The sequence below is a fragment of the Ceratotherium simum genome, chromosome 10 (genome assembly GCF_057802395.1).
Source record: "Ceratotherium simum simum isolate JZ-2026a chromosome 10, ASM5780239v1, whole genome shotgun sequence".
NCBI lineage: Eukaryota > Metazoa > Chordata > Mammalia > Perissodactyla > Rhinocerotidae > Ceratotherium > Ceratotherium simum.
Genome location: NC_141909.1, coordinates 55,718,813 through 55,740,539, shown reverse-complemented (window position 1 = coordinate 55,740,539; position 21,727 = coordinate 55,718,813). Strand labels below are relative to the sequence as shown.

At 34.6% G+C, this 21,727-nt stretch overlaps 1 protein-coding gene across 2 annotated transcripts in view; it reads left to right on the top strand.

Annotated features, from left to right (window-relative positions):
• The window catches only part of CCDC122 (coiled-coil domain containing 122), a 47,868-nt gene that overhangs the window by 13,058 nt on the left and 13,083 nt on the right, over positions 1-21,727 (top strand). For both annotated transcript variants that reach the window (XM_004433629.3, XM_087436035.1), the window contains 3 exons: positions 213-328; positions 7,543-7,941; positions 8,917-9,033. In XM_004433629.3, the coding sequence (XP_004433686.2) occupies positions 213-328; positions 7,543-7,941; positions 8,917-9,033 (632 nt within the window). The remainder of the gene's footprint in view (positions 1-212; positions 329-7,542; positions 7,942-8,916; positions 9,034-21,727) is intronic.

The following is a 21,727-nucleotide window of genomic DNA, read 5'->3' as shown; positions in this document are numbered from 1 at the left end:
AGTATAACATTGCAATAGGCAATTTTGAATTGTCTATTATTATTGCCTTTGATTTTGGTTTTGTTTATAGTCAGAAAGGGAAGATTACCAATCCTAAATGTAGTTTACTTATGAGAAAATATCAAATTTTTCATGATTTTGAGTAAAGAAGCATAACTTTCTTAGAATGTCTGCATTTAAATTTTTATTATGTACTTTATTCTTTTGTCTAGCTGTGGCTAAACAAGACACATCTTCATTAACCGATGCTGTAGAGCAAGTGGCAAAGCAACAACAGTCACAAACCTCAGAAATAGAAAAAAACAAAAAAGTTCTGTTCCATTTGCAGGTAACCTATTTCATACAGTCTTTTAAGTGAGTCTTTACTTCCTTCAAAACTATATTAAATAACAGAGAAGTTATTAAGGATACTTAATTTGGGGATACAATTTTCAACTCTTATTTTTCATATTTACTCCTTAATTATTCTGTTATCCCTAAGTGAAGTCTATATGAGCGTTCCAGTTTCATGGAACATTTTACACATTCAGTATACAAAGATTCAACAATGTCATTGCAACTGTAGTATGAGCATATAAAACCCAACGTGTCACACAGAACTATTTTAAATTCACTTCTATTTGGTAGTTTTTCCTAAAATGCTGAATTGAAGGAAGATTAAGTTTTTAAGCCAGTGTTTTAAAGCTATGGCTTGTGAATTACTATTGTCAGTGAACATTTCAAGTAGATAAAGAACATTTCTGTGTTCCTTATATTTCATAATATATTCATAATTCCACTACAGGGAATCTTGAAGCCATACTTGGTTTTTGCACGCAGCATAATTAGATATAACTGTACTCTGTTAATATAGCTAAAGAAGCAAAAATGGAAATAGTATCTTTACTATGTGCTTTGTAAAGGTTCTTTTATTAAATATATCATAGAAATGAAAAGAATAGGCTCTAGAGCCCAACTGCCTAGTTTGAAAGACAAGATTTGCTACTTCTAGCTCCATGGTTTAATTTCTCTGTGCTTCTGTTTTCATATTTGTAAAATGGAGATAATAATAGGACCTACTTATAAGGTTTTCATGAGGATTAAATGAATTAATACTTGTAAATATATGTAAGGTATTCTTGCTGGGGCTCTGGTGGACAATATAGGCCTGGATTTTGACATTGGGTTTAGATATTAATACATCATCAGAGATATGATAATTATGTTATCATGGTAATATGGATTTCTTATAAATATTTGCATTGCATTAGTCACTTTTAGGAAAGGATACATTTTTACAATAGAATATAATACAAAAATAATAATGTCTTAGATTTCAATAAAGAAATTTTCTGGGGGCCAGCCCCATGGCTTAGCAGTTAAGTGCGCGCGCTCCACTACTGGTGGCCCGGGGTTCAGATCCTGGGCGTGCACCGACACACCTCTTGTCCGGCCATGCTGATGCGGCGTCCCACATAAAGCAACTAAGAAGGATGTGCAACTATGACATACAACTATCTACTGGGGCTTTGGGGAGAAAAAGGGAAAAAAAAGGAGGAGGATTGGCAATCGATGTTAGCTCAGCGCTGGTCTTCCTCAGCAAAAAGAGGAGAATTGACATAGATGTTAGCTCAGGGCTGATCTTCCTCACAAAAATAAAATCAAATAAAAAAATAAAATAAATTTTCTGTAAAACTTCTCAGTCTTCAAAGAGTTTCAAAGTGATGTTATTTCACTTATATTGAGGGCCTACTTTCTAATAAGCATCTTGCTAAACATTGTCATCACTCTTAAGTAGCTCACCATCTATTGAAGAGGGAGACAAAGAAGTAAACAAATAATTATATGCAGGGTAGTAGTGTCAACAATAGAGGCATGAACACAGATTTAACAGTGAAGAAGTGATCACAAAAAAAGTGACGTTTCAGTTGAGTTTTAAAGGACAGCTAGAGTTCACTTGAATGGTGTCTGGGACAGGCTTAAGGGTTAGGGGATGAGAAGGATGATATTCCAGACAAAAAGAAACTGGAAAAATTCACAAAGGCCTGAAATAGCATTGATACATTCATTGAACTATATGTAGTTTGGTGGTAGTACAGTATAGAGTGTGTTTTGAGAAGTGGTGGGAGATATATACCATGCTAAGAAATCTAAACTTTATTCTAAAGGTGATGGGAAGGTTTTGAGGGGCTTTAAGCAAGGGAGCAAATGATTAAATTTATGTGTTAGAAAGAGAATTCTAGATGCATAAAAACACTTGTCATAATCCAACATCCATTCATGATAAAAATTCTCAGCAAATTAGGAATAGAAGAGAACTTCCTCAATCTACAAAAGGGCATCTACATCCCTACATTAATCCTACAGCCAACTTTATATCAAATGGTAAAAGACTGAATATTTCTCTCCTAAGATCAGGAACAAGGTGAGGATATGTGCTCTTACCACTTCTGGTCATTCTATGGTACTGGTGGTTTAAGCCAGTGCAGTCATGCAAGAAAAATAAATAAAAGGCATCCATATTGGAAAGGAGGAAGTAAAACTGTTTTTATTTACATATGGCATGATTACCTTTAGAAAATCTTAAGGATTCTATTTAAAAAAAACTATTAGGACTAATAAGTGAGTTTAGAAAGACTGAAGGAGACAAGATTAATATATGAAAATTAATTGTATTTCTATATATTGAAAAAAACAATCATAAATTAAAATTTAATTTGTATTTGGAGATGGGGACTTTGGGAAGTAATTGGGCCTAGATGAGGTCATGAGAGTGAGGCCTTCATGATATAAAAAGAGAAGAGACACTACGCTTGCTCGCTCTCTCTGCCATGTGAGGACACAGTGAGAAGAGAGCTGTCCACAAGCCAGGAAGGATCTCTCACCAGAATCCAACCATGCTGATACCCTTTCAGCCTTCAGAGCTGTGAGAAATAAATTTCTGTTGTTTAAGCCACTAAGTCTATGGTATTTTTTCATAGCAGCCCAAGCTGACTAAAACAGATGCCAAGACAATTCATTAGAGAAAGGATAATCTTTCAACAAATGGTAGAGGACAGCCACATACCAAAAAAGTGAGCCTCACATTTTAGCTCATACCACACAGAAAAATTAAGTCAAAATGGATCATAGGCCTAAATGTAAGAATTAAAACTACTAAGTATCTAGGAGAAAAGCTTAGTGATACTGGTTTTCACAAAGATTTCTTAAATAGGATGCAAAAATTTAAAAAAATATTTTTTAATTTCTGTTCAAAAGACAGTTATGAAAATTAATGGAAGATATACTTGCTGGGGCCCTATGGACATTTGAGTTGTCACAGACAGAAAATATTTGAAAACACATCTGACAATGTACTCATATTTACACTACATAAAGAACTCATACAACTCAAGAAAGGCAAACAACCCAATGAAAAAATGGGTGAACGATTTGAATAGTCATTTCATGAAAGAAGATATTACAAAAGACAAGCACATGAAAAGATATTCAATATCATTAATCATTAAGGAAATGGAAATTGAAATCACAATGAGATATCACTCTATACTCACTAGAATGACTAAATTGAAAAAGACTGACTATACCGAGTTTGGTGTAGATATGGGAGAACTGGAACACTCAGACCCCATTATTTGGAATATAAAATGATACCATCACTTAGGAAAACAGTTTATAGTTTCTTAAAAGGTTAAAATATATTTACCATATAACCCAGTCTTTCAACTTCTAGATATTTATTTATCCAAGAGAAATTAAAGTGTATGCTCACTGGAAAACTGGAAACAACATAAATACCCATCAGATGAATGGATAAATAAAGTGTAGTATATCTATACAATGGAATACTACTAAGCAGTGAAAAGGAAGAGCTACTGATGTGTACAAGAACATGGATGAATCTCAAAATAATTACACTGAAAGAAGTGAGACTAAAAAAGTATATGAGGGGGCCTGGCCCCATGGCGTAGTGGTTGAGTTCAGCACGCTCTGCTTCAGCAGCCTGGGTTCGCAGGTTTGGATCCCAGGCACAGACCTATGCCACTCATCAGCTATGCTGTGGTGGCCACCCACACACAAAATAGAGGAAGATTGGCACAGATGTTAGGTCAGGGCAAATCTTCCTCAACAACAACAACAACAACAAGTATATATTGTGAGATTCTATTTATATAAAATTCTTGAAAGTACCAACTAATCTTTAGTGACATACAGCAGATGAATAGTTGCCTGGGAATGGAGAGATGGGGAGGGAAGGATGGAGTGCAAAGCACCAGGAGGAAACTTTTGTGGGTAATGGATATGTTTATCTTAATTGTGATGGTCTCATGAGCATAAAAGTAAGTCAAAACTCATCAAATTGTAAAGTTTAAATATGTTCAGTTTATTTACATCAATTATACCTCAATAAATCTATTTTTCACAAAAAAGAAGAGGGAGGGGGGATGCGGAAGAGGAGAAGGAAGAAGCAGGAAGAAGAAAGAAGAGGGGAATGGGATGGGGGGAGGGGAGGAAAGCAGTAACAACAACAAGAAATATAATTCTAGTGAAAGAGTAGAAATTGATTGAAGGAGGAATGGACTCAAGTCAGGGAGAAAAGTTAATAATGTATTACATTAGTCCAGGAAAGAGAAGAGATGATGGCCAAATCAGTGGAAATGTCATTTCTCCTCATTTTGATCAATACGGTCAACAGCCTGATCTAGCTGGCAGGGCATGTGTCCCTGTGCATCACTCATTCACTCATTTAATAAATATTTACTGAGCACCTACTTTGCACCAGGTACTATTTTAAGCAAGATAGTGGTAAAGAGGAGAGACAGGGTTACTGCACCCATGAGGCTTACTTTCTAGTCAGGGAGGCAGGCAATAAAGAAATAAACAAAAAGAAGGTAATTCCATTGATTGATGTGTTACAAAGGAAATACAACAGGATAATGTGTAGAGAGTAACTTGAGGAGGAGGAGGGGTGGTTAATTTATATGTTGATTCAGGGAAGACTGTTCTGAGGTAATAACAAAACTGAATTTTTTATTATTTGAATTTGACCCCAACAGATAATAACTATGGGTGGAGAATTCTAAGGTAGAGAGAACAATTTCAAATGCCCTTAGGTGGGAAGGAACTAGGCATATTTAATAAACAGAAAGGAGGCTGGAAGAGGGGAGGGTAGTACATGAGAAGGATGGCACAGCAGATAGGAACTAAAGCATATAAGGCCTTGTAAGCCACAGTAAGGAATCTGAATTTTATTGTTAGTGCAGTAGGAAACCATTGGAGGATCTTGAGCAGGGAAGTAACATCATATGATTTGTGCTTTTTGAAGATTCTTCTGCCTAATATATGGAGCCTAGTTGGGGGAGAGGGGGAAGAATGGAAACAGGGAGACCAGGTAGAAGCTAGGCCACACTACAAAGATTGGTCAGAAGTGAATTTAGGATTTTATTTCGTAGCCCCAACCATCAAGATTTGCTAGTCAGTAGGTTGTGGGGGCTAAAGTAAAGGAAAGAATCAAGAATAGCTTCTAGGTTTTTGAGTATCCAGGTGGAAAGTGGTACAGTTTATTGAAATCAGGAAGACTGGGGAGGAATATGCTGGGTATGTAAATTAAATTTTCTTTTTTAAACATGGGTAGTTGAGATGTCTGTTAAAATATGTAAATACAAATGGCAAGTGGGCATTTGAAATATCAGACCTGGAGATAAAAATTGAGACTCATCAGCATGTTGTATTTTTCACAGTACTTCCCTGTCTTGTCTCTGCCAGGAAAAGGATAGGTGGGGTCTGCCTTTTTAGTGCAGTGCCTCCCTCTCAAAATTATAAATTTATTTAAAGAGGATGACCTACTAGATAGAAAAAAAAAAAGGGATGGAGGCTGGCCTGCAGAGTTTTTTTGGTGGGAGGATCTATAGAATTTGATGAATAGTTAGACACGGATAATAAAGAGAAGGGAGGAATTAAGGGTGGCTCCCAAAGTAGTACTGTTAATTACTCTGGGAAAATAGGGGTGTGGTAATTTGCATTTTTTGTCCCAATTCTTTATCCTTGTGTATATCTACACCCTTTGCCATGTATCATTACAATATCCTTCTTAGTGAGTAAGCATACTTCTACCCTTTGACTGTGCTTTTCATCATATGACCAGCTGGGATTTTAGCAGATGTTGTTGAAACAGAAGCTTGAAAAAGCTCTAACATAATTGAGCTTCCATTCTTCTGCATCCACTGTCATCATGAGAGGGACATCCCTGACCTGGCCCACTGGAGGTTAAGATACGTGTGAAGCAAAGCCAAGGCACCCAGCCAGCCCAGTCAGCCAGTCATCTTCCAGCCAGCCAACCCCCAGACATTTGAGCAAATCCAACCAAGGTTAACATCTAGCCAACTCAGCTGCTCCCAGTCATGTGAGCAATAAACACTTACTGTTGTACGTCACTGAGGTTTTGTGGTTCTGGCAATGGATAACTGATACAAGGAAGAACAGGATGGGATGACAGGGAGGATTAGTCTGATTTTTGGACATGATGAATTTCAGATGGCCAGTGGCAGCTGGGTGTAGGACTCAACAGCCACTTATGTTCTGTGCATCATCAGCATATACATAGCTCAAGATGTAAGTATGGATAAGATTACTCGAGGAGTATATGTAGAATGAAAGGAGGAAATAATGACGACTGCACCCTGAGGAAGACCTATCTTTGAAGGAACCATAGACATTGAGAAGGAATGCTCATAGATGTCTGAGGAGAACCAGAGAAGAGTGGTGGTGTGAAAACTGGGTTTTAAAAAGGAGGTGCTGGTTAGAAATGCCAAATGCCCCAGAGAGATAAGACAGACATCTTTATACTCATTTTACAAATGAAGAAATTGAGGTTTGGATGGGGTAATTAAGTTTGCTGTGTATGATCATACCAACTAGTAAATAGCAGTAAGGGCCCTAGAACCTAGATCTTTTGGTTTTTTAACCCAAGGCTTTATCATTTTTATCATATTGCCTTTCTTCAGTGTGTACTTCCAATGCTCATAAATATGTTATTAAAATGATTGTAAAGTATCTTTTATATATAAAATGTTAAGACAAATGATAAATTTTAATATTTAGAATTAGATGAACTTTAAAAAATAAGAAATATAGGGCCGGCCCCGTGGCCTAGCGGTTAAGTGCTTGTGCTCTGATGCTGGCGGCCCAGGTTCGGATCCCAGGCGTGCATCGACGGGCCGCTTCTCTAGCCATGCTGAGGCCGCGTCCCACATACAGCAACTAGAAGGACGTGCAGCTATGACATACAACTATCTACTGGGGCTTTGGGGGGGAAATAAATAAATAAATAAAATTATTAAAAAAAAAATAAGAAATATATAACTTTGGGCTCCTTCTGAGATTATAAAATAATTCTGTTGCTTTATTGCTTGTTTCCTTCTATTATGCATCAATTTTTCTATATCTGATAAATATATATTTTTTATGTTAAGTGATTTTCCTACATGCACTATGGATCAAAACAATGACTTTTCTCTCATGTTGAATATCATGAATTAATAATAATGTTGAAATATATTACAGAATGAACTTCATGAGCTTGAAAAACAAATAGCATCTGTCTCTGCAGAAACTAAAGAAACAGAAAGGCAAATTTATCAGCAAGATGCTGTCATAGAGAATACCAAACTTCACTGTGGAAACCTGGAAACTCAAATCAAATCCTTACACTCAGAAAATGTAAAGCTTAAATTTGACATAGAAGCAGCCCAAGAAGACTTTGAGGAACACATGATAAGATATAATGAATATCATGCAAAAATAAAAGTGCATAAAGATAGTTTGGGGGAGATAGAAAGCAAATGGTCATTTATGACTGAACTCCGGGAAAAACGAGATCTTGTTAAAAAACTAAAGGCAATGAAAGAGGAACTTATGCAAGATCTCCAAAACCCAGAAGGAAACCGGATGAAACAAGTACAGGTTTGAAATGTCACTTATCAAAACATTTTCTGTTACTCCTTTTTTGCAAGTACACTTATTAAGTGATAAATTTATCATTAATGTAATAAAATACTCATAGCTGCTTTAACTAGATTCAGAAACTATTTTCACTATTTTTAAAAACTTGGATAAGTACATGAGATATGTAACAACTATGCCAAATGTGCAAAAGCATAAAGGAAATGTCCCCAAATTCTCTGTGGAGTAATAAAAATATGTAGACAAACAAAATCACAGTGAACAGTTAATCCATTTGTTGCAGAACGTGTAACTCACAAAAATGTTGATGCGCTGGCTTCTAGACTAATGTATCTAGACCAAATCAATTTAGTATACTTAATGCTGCTATGCAAACAATATGAATTAATAATTGTACCTTAAGCATCTTCTATTTCTTTTACTATTCTTTGAAGACAGTGGGAGATACAAACTTAAAAATCTATCATTTTTGGGCCGGCTCTGTGGCTTAGCGGTTAAGTGTGCGCGCTCTGATGCTGGCGACCCGGGTTCGGATCCCGGGTGCGCCGCGAGGCACCACTTCTCTGTCCAGCGCGAGGCCGAGTCCCACGTACAGCAACTAGAAGGATGTGAACCTATGACATACAAACTGAATAAATAAAATCTTTAAAAAAAAAAAAAAAAAAAAAAAATCTATCATTTCTTGCCAGAGAATTAAAAGTATCCTTTACACTGTTGCTGGGCAGTTGCCACTATAACTACCACTTTCCTTTATGTCTTATTTTCATTTGGTTTTAGTTCTAAGTTTTCAAATCTAAAGTTTGTTTGAATAACAGTTCTTTATTCTTTGTACATATGGAAGTGATAGTCTAATCCTATTTTTCAAAATTAAATGTGATGGCTAGTTTTCTTAAATTATAGAAACACTGAAAATCTTGGATTTATAGTGACCATTCATTGTTTGACTTGTATATTTTAAATTTTATAAATATACAGGAGGACATTACAAAGCTAAAGGATAAAATCATAACTGTAAAAGAGTCTATCATTGAAAAAACCTGTTTTCTTGAGGAAGAAAAAAAGACACACGAAAAATTAAGGAAAGAAATAGAGGTAAGTCTTAATTATCTGGATTTCAATGTTTATGGGATCATTTCTTAAACTTATACTATATTCATAATTTCCATAGTTTACTCAATTCCCAAAGCAGCTAGAGAACAAAGAACTAAAAAAAGCAGTAGATAAGTCTAAATCATTAATAGATAATTAGAGATAACTCCCTCCTTCAAAGATATTCAAATATGTGAATTTATAAACACAAAGCCAGCAGTCACTCCTATTTAAATCTGGCCTAGAATTTTTCCAGGTCGCCTTACACCCACAGCTTGGCACCCATTTAATGGCTAGAAAGCAGAGGCTATCAAGTCAAAAAGGATGACTCTTCCTAGATAGACATCAAAGACTCCTCAAAATAGAGTAAAAAACAATGGAACTCATTGGTATTCTAACCCTCTCTGACTTCCTATTTGCAATTATCGAGTCAAAATAAAAAAAAAATAATATGCAAAAATTGAAGGTGAGACTAAATTTGTAGTACCACTGGTAGACTTCTATAGTCATTAATGTGTAGATGAATGGAGAACAAAAATGGAAAAGAATATGTTGTTAAGGGCAAATAAATAATTTTCACACTTAAGAAATTAATTTGTAAAATAAAAAGATGCATGTTTTTAACTTGCTTGTGACTAATTTGACACAGTAAAAAAGCAACTGAGGAAGCTGAAGATAAAAACCCTCACCTTTACAAAACATTCTCTCTAACACCACGATTTACTTTTATATTTTACTAGTAATCGAAATAAATATGGGGTTTCTGCCTTTCTAGATATCAAGATTTATTATAAAACTATAAATAGTAAGACACTTTATAAGTGGCATAGAAATAGAAAAAAATTCATTAAAGAAACAGAAAAAAGAATCCATAAATAACCCATTATATGTGATACAAACAAAATCCGGTTAGCCATATGGAAAAATAAAGAAAATTTTGAAATAAAACTGGATTCGTACCTCATAACACACACATACATACACTTCCAGGAGGATTGAAGACAATATAGAGGACAAACTTAACCATTTGTCAGAGAAATATTTCTTTTAAAAGACACACACACACACTTATTGCATGATTAAATATTACTTTTGACTGTATCATAAATTTCTAGATTATTGAAATGCACCATAACAATAGAGAAGACAGGATTCATTTTGAGAGAAGATATTTGTAACATACATAAATGACTAAGAGATCAGAAAATGTCGGGGCCGGCCCAGTGGTATAGTGGTTAAGTTCATGCACTCTGCTTCAGCAGCCCAGGGTTTGTGGGTTCAGATCCTGGGTGCAGACCTACACATGGCTCATCAAGCCACACTGTGGTGGCCTCCCACATTACGAAAAATAGAGGAAAACTGGCACAGATGTTAACTCGGTGACAATCTTCCTCAAGCAAAAAGAGGAAGATTGACAACATATGTTAACTCAGGGCCAATCTTCCTCACCAAACAAACAAACAAAAAAGTCAAACCAGCCAGTAGAACATTGAGTAAATGGTATGAAAAGTCTTATTTTTTGAAATATGAATATCCAAAAACACAACTAACCCTATTAACGGATTGATAATTAAAACCATAATGAGGTCCCATATTTAGGCAATCAGCTTATCAGTATTACAATTGGTAAGATGTGGAACACCAGAATTCTAATATACTATTGGTATGAGTATAAATTGGTAAAAAGCATTTTGGAGTGGAATTTGAGATTACCTAGTAATTTTTTACGCTAATATACTTTACTGAGGTATAATTGTCATAAGAGTAAGTACACAAATTGTAAAGGTGTAGCTTGATTAATTTTGACTAATGTGTGTATACACCCATGTTACCATCACCTAGACCATGATATAAAACTTCCCCATCATGCCCAGAAAGTTCTCTTGTGCCCCTTTCCTCAGGCTACCACTGATTTTTTAAGACAGCTTTATTGAGATATAATTCACATACTGTACAATTCACCCATTTAAAGTATATAATTCAATGGTTTTTATTACATTCATAGACAATATGTAACCGTCACCACAGTCAAGTTTAGAAATTTTCATCACCTTGAAAAGAAAACCCATACCCTTCAGCTATGACCTCGCCATTTGTCTATTGTATTTACCCATATTTTTGCTCTACTGTATTCTTTCTTCCTTCCTGATATTCTACGATTCCTCCTTTTATCATTTCCTTTCTCTTTTGAAAACTTCTAAATTATTTTAGGATAGGTCTACTGATGACAAAGCTTTTTAGTTTTTTTCATCTGAGAATGCTTTGATTTCCTCTCCATTCCTGAAGGATATCTTTGCTGGATATAGAATTCTGAATTGACAGTTCTTTCTAAAGTTGAAAAATGTTTCTTTCTGGCATCCATGATTTCCGATGACAAAACCAGTCACTGAAATTGTTTTTCTGCATATAGGTAAGGTGTTTATTTCTTGCTGCTTTCAGGATTTCCTATGTCTTTAGTTTTCAGAAGTTTTACTGTGTTTTGGCATGACTTTCTTTGGATTTATCCTGTTTGGAATAGTCTCAGTTTCTTGATTCTGTAAGTTTATGTCTTTTGCCAATTTGGGAAATTTTCAACTCTTATTTTTTTGAATACTTTTTCAGCTCTGCCCTCTTTCTTCTCTCCTTCCAGGACTCTGATGACACAAATGATAGATCTTTTTTGTTATAGGCCCATAGTTCCCTGAGGCTCTGTTTATTTCTTTTTTTCAGTCTATTTTCTCTCTGTTTTCAGATTGAGTAGTGTCTAGTGTTCTATCTGCCATTACTGATTCTTTCCTCTGACTCCTCCATTCTGCTATTGAGCCCACTCATTAAATTTTTCATTTTTATTTTTATATCTTTTCCATTTGGTTCTTTGTATCTTTTATTTCTTTGCTGATACATTCTATTTTTTCATTTATTTCAGTCATGTTCATAATTGCTCATTTAAGCATTTTTATGATAACTGCTTTAAAATGCTTGTCAGATAATTCTGACTTCTGTGGTGTTTTTTTTTGTGTGTGTGTTGGCACATATTGATTGTTATTTCTTATTAAGTTTGAGATCTTCCTGGTTCTTAGTTTGATAAGTGACTTTCTACTGAAATCTGGATATGTTGGGTATTATGTTTTAAGACTCTGGATCATTTTTACTTCCAGGTGGTGGTGGAAATTCAGATTTTCCACCCAGTCTCCATTGACACTCATGGAGGGAGGCAGAGCTTCCTGTTACTGCTATCCAGGAGTGGGAGTTCTAGCTGCCCACTGGGCCTCTGCTGATAACCCCCTGACTGGGAGGGGCAGGGGCGCCTCCTTACTGCTACCCATGTGGCCTACACTGATACCAGGTAGATGTGGCCTTGTTAGTACTGAATCATGGTGCAAGTCCTGACCCTCCAGTAAGCTTCCTCTAATATTCTCTCAGTGAGAAGGGGAAGGATGCCTTGTTACCACTAGATGAAGGTAGATGTCCAGGCTCCTAAAATGGGCTCCACTGACAACACAGGGTGTGCTTTTTACTGCCCAATGGGGATGAAAAGTCCTGTCTCCCCAGTTAGCCTTCTCTGACACAACCACAGCAAGAGGATTAGGGCCCCTTGTTGTAGCCTAGCAATGGTAGAAGTTTAGACTTTCCACTGAGCCTTTGCATGGTGGGTGGGGGGATCATAGGTTTTTTGTGGTGTTTGACTTTAGTAGAGTAGTTACTATCTAAAAGTTTTCTATCTTGCTAGGCTGCCCTTTTCTTGGTTCTTTGGCTAGAGATCAGGCTTTCTTTGGAACTATTTTTTGTTTGCTCTTATTGGCGTTTCCAGGTTGCTGTCTTCTCTAGTATCTACTCTGGGTATATGAGGCAAGATGAAAACCCAAGGGAACTCATAACCACATTGTTCCTTGGGTCCTGAGGTCCCTAGTCAGTTTGCCTCTTCTCTCCACCTTTCAGAAGCTTCTTATTTTTGTTTTATATATAATGTCCAGGGTTTCTAGTTCTACTTAGCAGGAGGAATAAGTATATGAAGTATATCTACTTCATGTTGACAGAAGCAGAAGAGTAAATGGGTACTTTTAATAGTAGAGGGTGATGGAAGTGGCCACTAATGTGAGATTTAGATGGAATGTCACTGAGCTTGTGACATCATTTTTTAATGTTTTCATCATTCTGGTTCAACATCTTCAATTCAATGTGATACACCACATCAACAAAATGAAGAATAAAAATCACATGATCATCTCAAGAGATGCAGAGAAAGCATTTGACAAGATACAGCATCCATTTATGATAAAAACTCTGAATAAAATGAGTATAGAAGGAAAGTACCTCAACATAATAAAGGCCATATATGACAAACCTACAGCTAAAATCACTCAACAGAGAAAAACTGAAAGGTATCCCTTTAATAACAGGAACCAGACAAGGATGCCCACTTTCATCACTCTTATATAACATAGTATTGGAAACTAGCCAGAGCAATCAGCCAAGAAAAAGAAATAAAAGGGATCCAAATTGGAAAGGAAGAAGTGAAACTGTCCCTTTTTTGCAGATGACATGATTTTATATATAGAAAATCCTAAAGAATCCACCAAAATATTATTAGAAATAATAAATGAATACAATAAAGTTGCAGGATACAAAATCAACATACAAAAATCAGTTGTGTTTCTGTACACTAATAATGAAGTAGCAGAAAGAGAAATCAAGAACACAATCCCATTTACAATTGTAACAAAAAGAATAAAATGTCTAGGAATAAATTTAACCAAAGAGGTGAAAGACCTGTACACTGAAAACTATAAAACATTGTTGAAAGAAATTGAAGAAGACACAAAGAAATGGAAAGATATTCCATGCTCTTGGATTGGAAGAATTAACATAGTTAAAATTTCCAGACTTGCTAAGGCAATCTACAGATTCAGTGCAATTCCTATCAAAGTTTCAACAACATTTTTCACAGAAATAGAACAAAGAATCCTAAAATTTATATGGAACAACAAAAGACCCCAAATACCGAAAGGAATCCTGAGAAAAAAGAACAAAGCTGGAGGTATCATACTGCCTGATTTCAAAATATACTACAAGCCATAGTAATCAAAACAGCATGATACTGGCACAAAAACAGACACAGATCAATGGAACTGAATTGAAAGCCCAGAAATAAACCCAGACATCTATGGACAGCTAATTTTCAACAAGGGAGCCAAGAACATACAGTGGAGAAAGGAAAGTCTCTTCAATAAATGGTTTTGGGAAAACTGGACAAAAGAATGAAAGTAGGCCATTATCTTACACTATACACAAAAATTAACTCAAAATGGATTAAAGACTTGAATGTAAGACCTGAAACCATAAAACTTCTAGAAGAAAACAGGCAGTATGCTCTTCAACATCAGTCTTAGCAGCACATTTTCAAATACCGTGTCTGACCAGGCAAGGGAAAGAATAGAAAAAATAAACAAATGGGACTACATCAAACTAAAAAGCTTCTAATTGCAAAGGAAACTATGAACAAAATGAAAAGACAACCTAACAATTGAGAGAAGATATTTGCAAATCATACATCTGATAAGGGGTTAATATCCAAAATATATAAAGAACTCATACATCTCAACAAGAAAAGAAACAAACAACTCAATTAAAAATGTGCAAAAGATCTGAACAGATGTTTTTCCAACGAAGATATACAGATGGCCAACAGGCACATGAAAAGATGTTCAACATCACTAATTATTAGGGAAATGCAAATCAAAATGACAATGAGATATCATCTCATGCCTGTCAGAATGGCTATAATTAACATGACAAGAAATAACAAGTGTTGGAGAGGATGTGGAGAAAAGGGAACTCCCATACACTGCTGGTGGGAATGCAAACTGGTGCAGCCACTCTGGAAAAACAGTATTGAGATTCCTCAAAAAATTAAGAATAGAAATACCTTATGATCCAGCTATCCCACAGCTGGTATTTATCCAAAGAACATGAAAACACGAATGCATAAAGATATATGTACCTCTATGTTCATTGCAGCGTTCACAATAGCCAAGACTTGGAAACACCCTAGGTGCCCATCAAGGGACGAATGGATAAAGATGTGGTATATATACACAATGGAATACTACTCAGCTATGAAAATAAAAGATGAAATCTTGCCATTTGTGACAACATGGATGGACCTTGAGGTTATTATACTAAGTGAAATAAGTCAGGTGGAGAAGGTAAAATACCGTATGATCTCCTTCATAAATAGAAAATGAAAACAACAACAACAAGCAAACAAATATATACAGAGATTAGATTGGTGGTTACCAGAGGGGAAGAGGGGAGAGAAGAGGGTGAAAGGGGTGACTAGGCACATGTGTATAGTGATGGTTGGTTATTAGTCTTTGAGTGGTGAACATGATGTAGTCTACATAGAAATCAAAATACAATGATGTACACCTGAAATTTATATAATGTTATAAACCAATGTTACCTAAATAAAAAAATAAAATTAAAAACTAAAAAAAAAAGTCTTCATCCTTTAACTTCTTGCCCTGAAATTTAATAAATTGTTTTTAAGCTTTCATAATACGGATACCTCTGTTAAGATTCTTTGGGGCTTTTAAATTTTGGTTCTATTACCTCTAATACATTTAAAATTAGTCCTCAATTCTATCACAATATTATGATTGAAAAAAGTGAAAATCTAAGAAATTAGAGATTATCTATAATAAATTATAACTTGTTGCTTGATGAGAATTGATCATTGATGTGAGTAACCTCTATCCCAAAACAACTAATTTTATAAAGAGGATAAATTCAAATACCAGAAGATTTTTATTATTTATTTCTTCTTTGAGTCTTTTTTTTCTACCCCTTCTGAATGTCTTTAACCACGGCCTTGGTACAGTTCATGGTTGCCTTTTGCCTAGATTATAGCATTCTTTTCTTCTAATCTTTAATGCTTTCAAACATTTTGTGTCTTGCATGTTTTAGTTTTGATATTAATGTTGCTTTTAACATTTTTTTGGTTAAGAAAAAAATGAAAATAGTTTTTGAATTTCACATGTATTTTTGTCAAATAAATGTTTTTGGTATTTTTAGGCCATATCTGAATGAAGTATTTCCAAATATTTATCCCAAAATGCCTTTTTTCTCTGTTTATTGTCTGTCTTTATATATATTTTGGGAGAAGGAAACTAAAGATAAGAAAAAAGAGAAAAAATATGAGCTATGAGGTCATGTAAAAATTGGGGAAGCAAAATACAAAGTATACAAACACAGAGCTTCAAATACAGTGTTAAGCAACAATCAGTGATTTTTCAGTTCAAGGTTAAAAAAGTGTTATTTGCCAAATGTAAGAGTTTTCAGGGAAGGGAGACTAGTGCAGTTAAGTTTTTAGCAAATGATGAGTGCTGCAAGCAATATTTTTTGATAACAGACATTGTGTAAAGCATTTTGAGATTCACTGATGGTTACTCTTGCCTAAATTTTGTACAAATTGAGCTCCAAATTTAAAAGGCTAGGGAAAAAGTTAGAGCACTTTCAGAACTACTAGGGGTCAGGAACAAAATATGTTTAACCTCGTACAACATGCAGCTTACACAATTAACTAATGCATTCATTTATTGAAGTCAGCCACAGAAATGATTATACAACTAGAAAGCTGGTCCTGTGAGAAAAATCCAGAAAAGCAAAGGTTAAAAAAAAAAGTGACCTAAAGGTAGGATAAGAATTATTCATATAGCTAGATAACATGGTAACAAACTATTCTATTTTATAAAAAGTACAAGAAATGTTCAATATTATTAAATCTCTTGTTTATAGAGTGCCTAGTACTTTTCAAACACTTTACATAGGTATCCCATTTAAATTCTCATAATAACATATTTTGCAGAATTTCAGAAATTTTAAATAACTTGTATAAGCTTATATAGCTAATGATAAGTGACTGAGTAGGATATGAATCCAGGTCTGTTGGACTCTACTTCTCCCAGTCTTTTTTAAAAATGTTTTTCATGTCTATAGGAATACATTCTCCTGGAAAAAGATTAAAATATTAGAAGGAAGGCTATAGTTCCTTTGACCACCACTTCCCATTGCATTGCTCTCTCTCTTATCACGCTCACCTCTCACTAATAGCAACCACTGTTTGGTGTATATCCTTCAAGTCTTACATATATATGTGTGCACTGAAATAAGCATACGTGTGTGTACACACACACACACACACACACAGGCACATCCCATTGCTCCACATCCTCACCAGCATTTGATATTGTCAGTGTTCCAGATCTGACCATTCTAATAGGTGTGTGGTGGTATCTCATTGTTTTAATTTGCGCTTCCTTGATGTCATATGATGTGGAGCATCTTTTCGTATACTTATTTGCCATCTGTGTATCTTCTTTAGTGAAGTGTTCAGGTCTTTGACCCATTTTTTAATCTTATTGCTTGTTTTTTTATTGTTGAGTTTTAAGAGTTCTTTGTATATTTTGAATAACAGTCCTTTATCAGATGTGTCTTTTGCAAAATTTTCTCCCAGTCTGTGGCTTGTCTTATCATTCTCTTGATGGTGTTATTTACAGAGCAGAAGTTTTTAATTTTAATGAAGTCCAGCTTATCAATTATTTTTTTCATGGATTGTGCCTTCAGTGTTGTATCTAAAAAGTCCTATCATACCTAAGGTCATCTAGATTTTCTCCTATGTTATCTTCTAGGAATTTTATAGTTTTGTGTTTTACATTTAGGCTTATGATCCATTTTGAGTTAATTTTTGTGAACTGAGTAAGGGCTGTGTCTAGATTCATTTTTTTTTTTGCATGTGAATGTACAGTTGTTTCAGCCCCATTTATTGAAGAGACTCTCTTTGCTCCACTGTATTGCCTTTGCTCCTTTGTCAAAGATCAGTTGACTATATTTATGTGGGTCTATTTCTGGGCTCTCTATTCTGTTCCATTGATCTGTCTGTTCTTTTGCCAGTACCACACTATCTTAATTACTGTAACCTTATAGTAAGTCTTGAAGTCAGATAGTGTCAGACCTCCAATTTGGTTCTTCTCCTTCAATATTGTGTTGGCTACACTGGGTCTTTTGCCTCTTCATATAAACTTTAGAATCAGTTTGTCAATATCTACAAAATAACTGGCTGGGATTTTGATTGGGATTGTATTGAATCTACAGATCAAGTTGGGAAGAACTTTCTATTGAGTTATTTTTGAGGCTTTCTATCCATGAATATGGAATATCTCTCCATTTATATAGTTATTCTTTGATATCTTTCATCAGAGTGTTGTAGTTTTCCTTATATAGATCTTATACACATTTTGTTAGATTTATAACTATTTCATTTTGGGGGGGTGCTAATATAAATGATATTGTGTTTTTCATTTCAAATTCTACTTGTTCATTCCTGGTATACAGGAAAACGATTGACTTTTGTACATTACCTTGTCTCCTGCAACCTTGCTATAATTGATTATTGATTTTTTTAAAAATTAGAAACAATGGAGGCCAGTAAAAAATGGAGGCCATCATTAAAATGCTGAAAGAAGAAAAAAATGTTGAGCAAGGACTCTATATGAATTCTATATCTAATGAAAATATTTTTCAAAAATGAAGGTGAAATAAATTTTCAAATAAACAAAAGCTGATGTATTTTGTTTCTAGTAGACCCATACTATAAGAAATACTAAAGAAAGTTCTTAAAGCTGAAAGGAAATGATTACAGGAAGTAATTTAAAGCACTGGAAATGGAAAATATATGGATAAATAAATGAGCCTTTTTCATTTCTTGAATTATTTAAAGGTCAATTGATACTATAAAATTAAAACAATAATGTATTTTTGGTTTTATAACATATATAGAATTAAAACATATCTCAATAACTGGCTTTTGTTGTAAGGTTCTTATATTTAATTGAAGATAGATTGTAATAAATTAAGGGCACATATTGAAGTTCCTAGAACAACTTTTTTTTTAAAAAATACACACAAGTATAGCTAGAAAGATATATGAGGAAATCAAATGGAATAATAAAATATTCAGTTAACCCAAAAGAAGACAGAAAAGGAGGGAGAAATGAAAAAGGCAAAAGCGACTAATAGAAGACAAATATTACAATGGTAGACTTAAAACAAAACATACGAATACTTACATTAAATGTCAATGGATGAAACACTACAAATAAAAAGGATAAATTATCAGATTGGGTAAAAAAACAAGTTATTAACATACCTGTTCAAAAGAGATGCACTTTGAATATAAAGACACAAAGTAAAAAGTAAAAAAGGTTGAAAGTAAAAAGATGGAAAAAGATAAAGTATGAAGATATCAATCTTAAGAAAGCTGGTTGTGCCTATATTAACATCAAGTAGATTTAAAGATATGGACTACTAACAAAGAGGGTCATTCAATTCATCAATAAGGAATAATGATACTAAATGTGTGTTCACCTAATCACAGAGCTTCAAAATACACAAGCAAAAACTGACAGAACAAAAAAGAAATCTACAATCATACTGGAGATCTTAAGAATTTTTTTGACTAATTGATAGAACATACAGAAAATAAGTAAGCATATAGATAATTTGAACAACTTATTTAGCAACTTAATATAATTAATATTTATAAAATACTCCACCTAACATCTATTGATTATACTTTATTTTCAAGTACACACAGAACCAAGATAGACAGTATACTGGATAATAAATTTCAAAGAATTTGATATTCTTTGATCACAGCAGAATTCAATTAGAAATCAATAACAGCAAGATATTTAGAAACTACATAAACATTTCAAAATTGGGCATTACAATTCTGAATAACCAATGAAAGAAGAAATCACAAGAATTAATAGAAAATATTTGAAAATGAATGATAATAAAAGCACAACATATGAAAAATTGTGGGTGTAGCTAAAGCCATATTTAGAGGAAAATTTGTACCTTTAAAGGCCTATATCAGAAAAGAATAAAGGTTTAAAAGCAATTATCTAAGCTTCCACCATAAGAGACTAGAAAAACAAGAACAAATTCAGCCAAAAGCAATGGAAGAAATGAAATAATAAATAGCAGAAAACAGAAAAAGAGGAGAGAAAATCAACAAAGCCAAAAGTTGAAAAGACTAATAAAATTGATAAACCATAGCAATACTGATCAAGAAAAGAGAGGACAGTGAGGATATTACTTCAGGTCCTATAGACTTAAAAGGCTGATACAGGCATATTATGAACAATTTTATGTCAATAAATTTGACAACTTAGATGAAATGGACAAATTCCTTGAAAACACACATACTATAACTAACACAAGAAGAAATTACTTTTTTTTATTGAGGTCATAATAGTTTATAACATTGTGCAATTTCAGATGTTCATTATTATTTATCAGTCATCATATATATGTGCCCCTTTACCCCTTATGCCCACCTCCCAACCTGCTTCCCCTCTGGTAACCACTAATCTGTTCTGTTTGTCCATGTGTGTGTTTGTCTTCCACATGTGAATGAAATCATGTGGTGTTTGTCTTTCTCTGTCTGGCTTATTTCACGTAACATAATACCCTCAAGGTCCATCCATGTTGTTGCAAATGGGATGATATTGTCTTTTTTTATGGCCAAATAGTATTCCATTGTATATGTATACCACATCTTTATCCATTCATCAGTCAATTGGGATTGGGTTGCTTCCACATCTTGGCTTTTGTGAATAATGCTGCAGTGAACATAGGGATGCATAAATCTCTTTGAATTGTTGATTTCAATTTCTTTGGAGAAATACCCAGTAGTGGGATAGCTGGGTTGTGTGGTATTTCTATTTTTAATTTTTTTGAAAAATCTCCATACTGTTTTCCATAGTGGCTGCACCATTTTGCATTCCCACCAGCAGTGTACAAGGGTTCCCTTTTCTCCACATCCTCTCTAACGTTTGTTATTTTGTCTTGGTAATTATAGCCATTCTAACAGGTGTAAGGTGATATCTTAGTGTAGTTTTGATTTGTATTTCCCTAATGATTAGTCATGTTGAACATCTTTTCATGTGCCTGTTGATCATCTGTATATCTTCTTTGGAAAAATGTCTGTTCAATTCCTCTGCCCTTTTTTTTTTTTTTTTTGTGAGGAAGATCAGCCCTGAGCTAACATCTGATGCCAATCCTCCTCTTTTTTTGCCAAGGAAAATTGGCCCTAAGCTAACATCGTGCCCATCTTCCTCTACTTTATATGGGATGCTGCCACGGCATGGCTTGACAAGCAGTGCGTCAGTGCGCGCCTGGGATCCAAACCGGCGAACCCCGGGCTGCCGAAGCAGAGCGTGCGCATTTAACCGCTTGTGCCACCAGGCCGGCCCCACCTCTGCTCATATTTTGATCAGGTTGTTTTTTTGTTGTTGAGTTGTATGAGTTCTTTGTATATTTTGGAGATTAACCCTTGCGGGATATATGATTTGCAAATATTTTCTCTCAGTTGATGGGTTGTCTTTTTGTTTTGTTCCTAGTTTCCTTTGCCTTGTAGCAGCTCTTTAGTTTGATGTAGTCCCGTTTTTTAATTTTTTCTTTTGTTTCCCTTGCCTGAGTAGGCATGGTATTTGAAAAGATGCTTCTAAGCCCAATGTCAAAGAGTGTACAGCCTATATTTTCTTCTAGGAGTTTTATGGTTTCATGTCTTACCTTCAAGTCTTTAATCCATTTTGAGTTAATTTTTGTGTATGGTGTAAGATAATGGTCTACTTTCCTTCTTTTGCATATG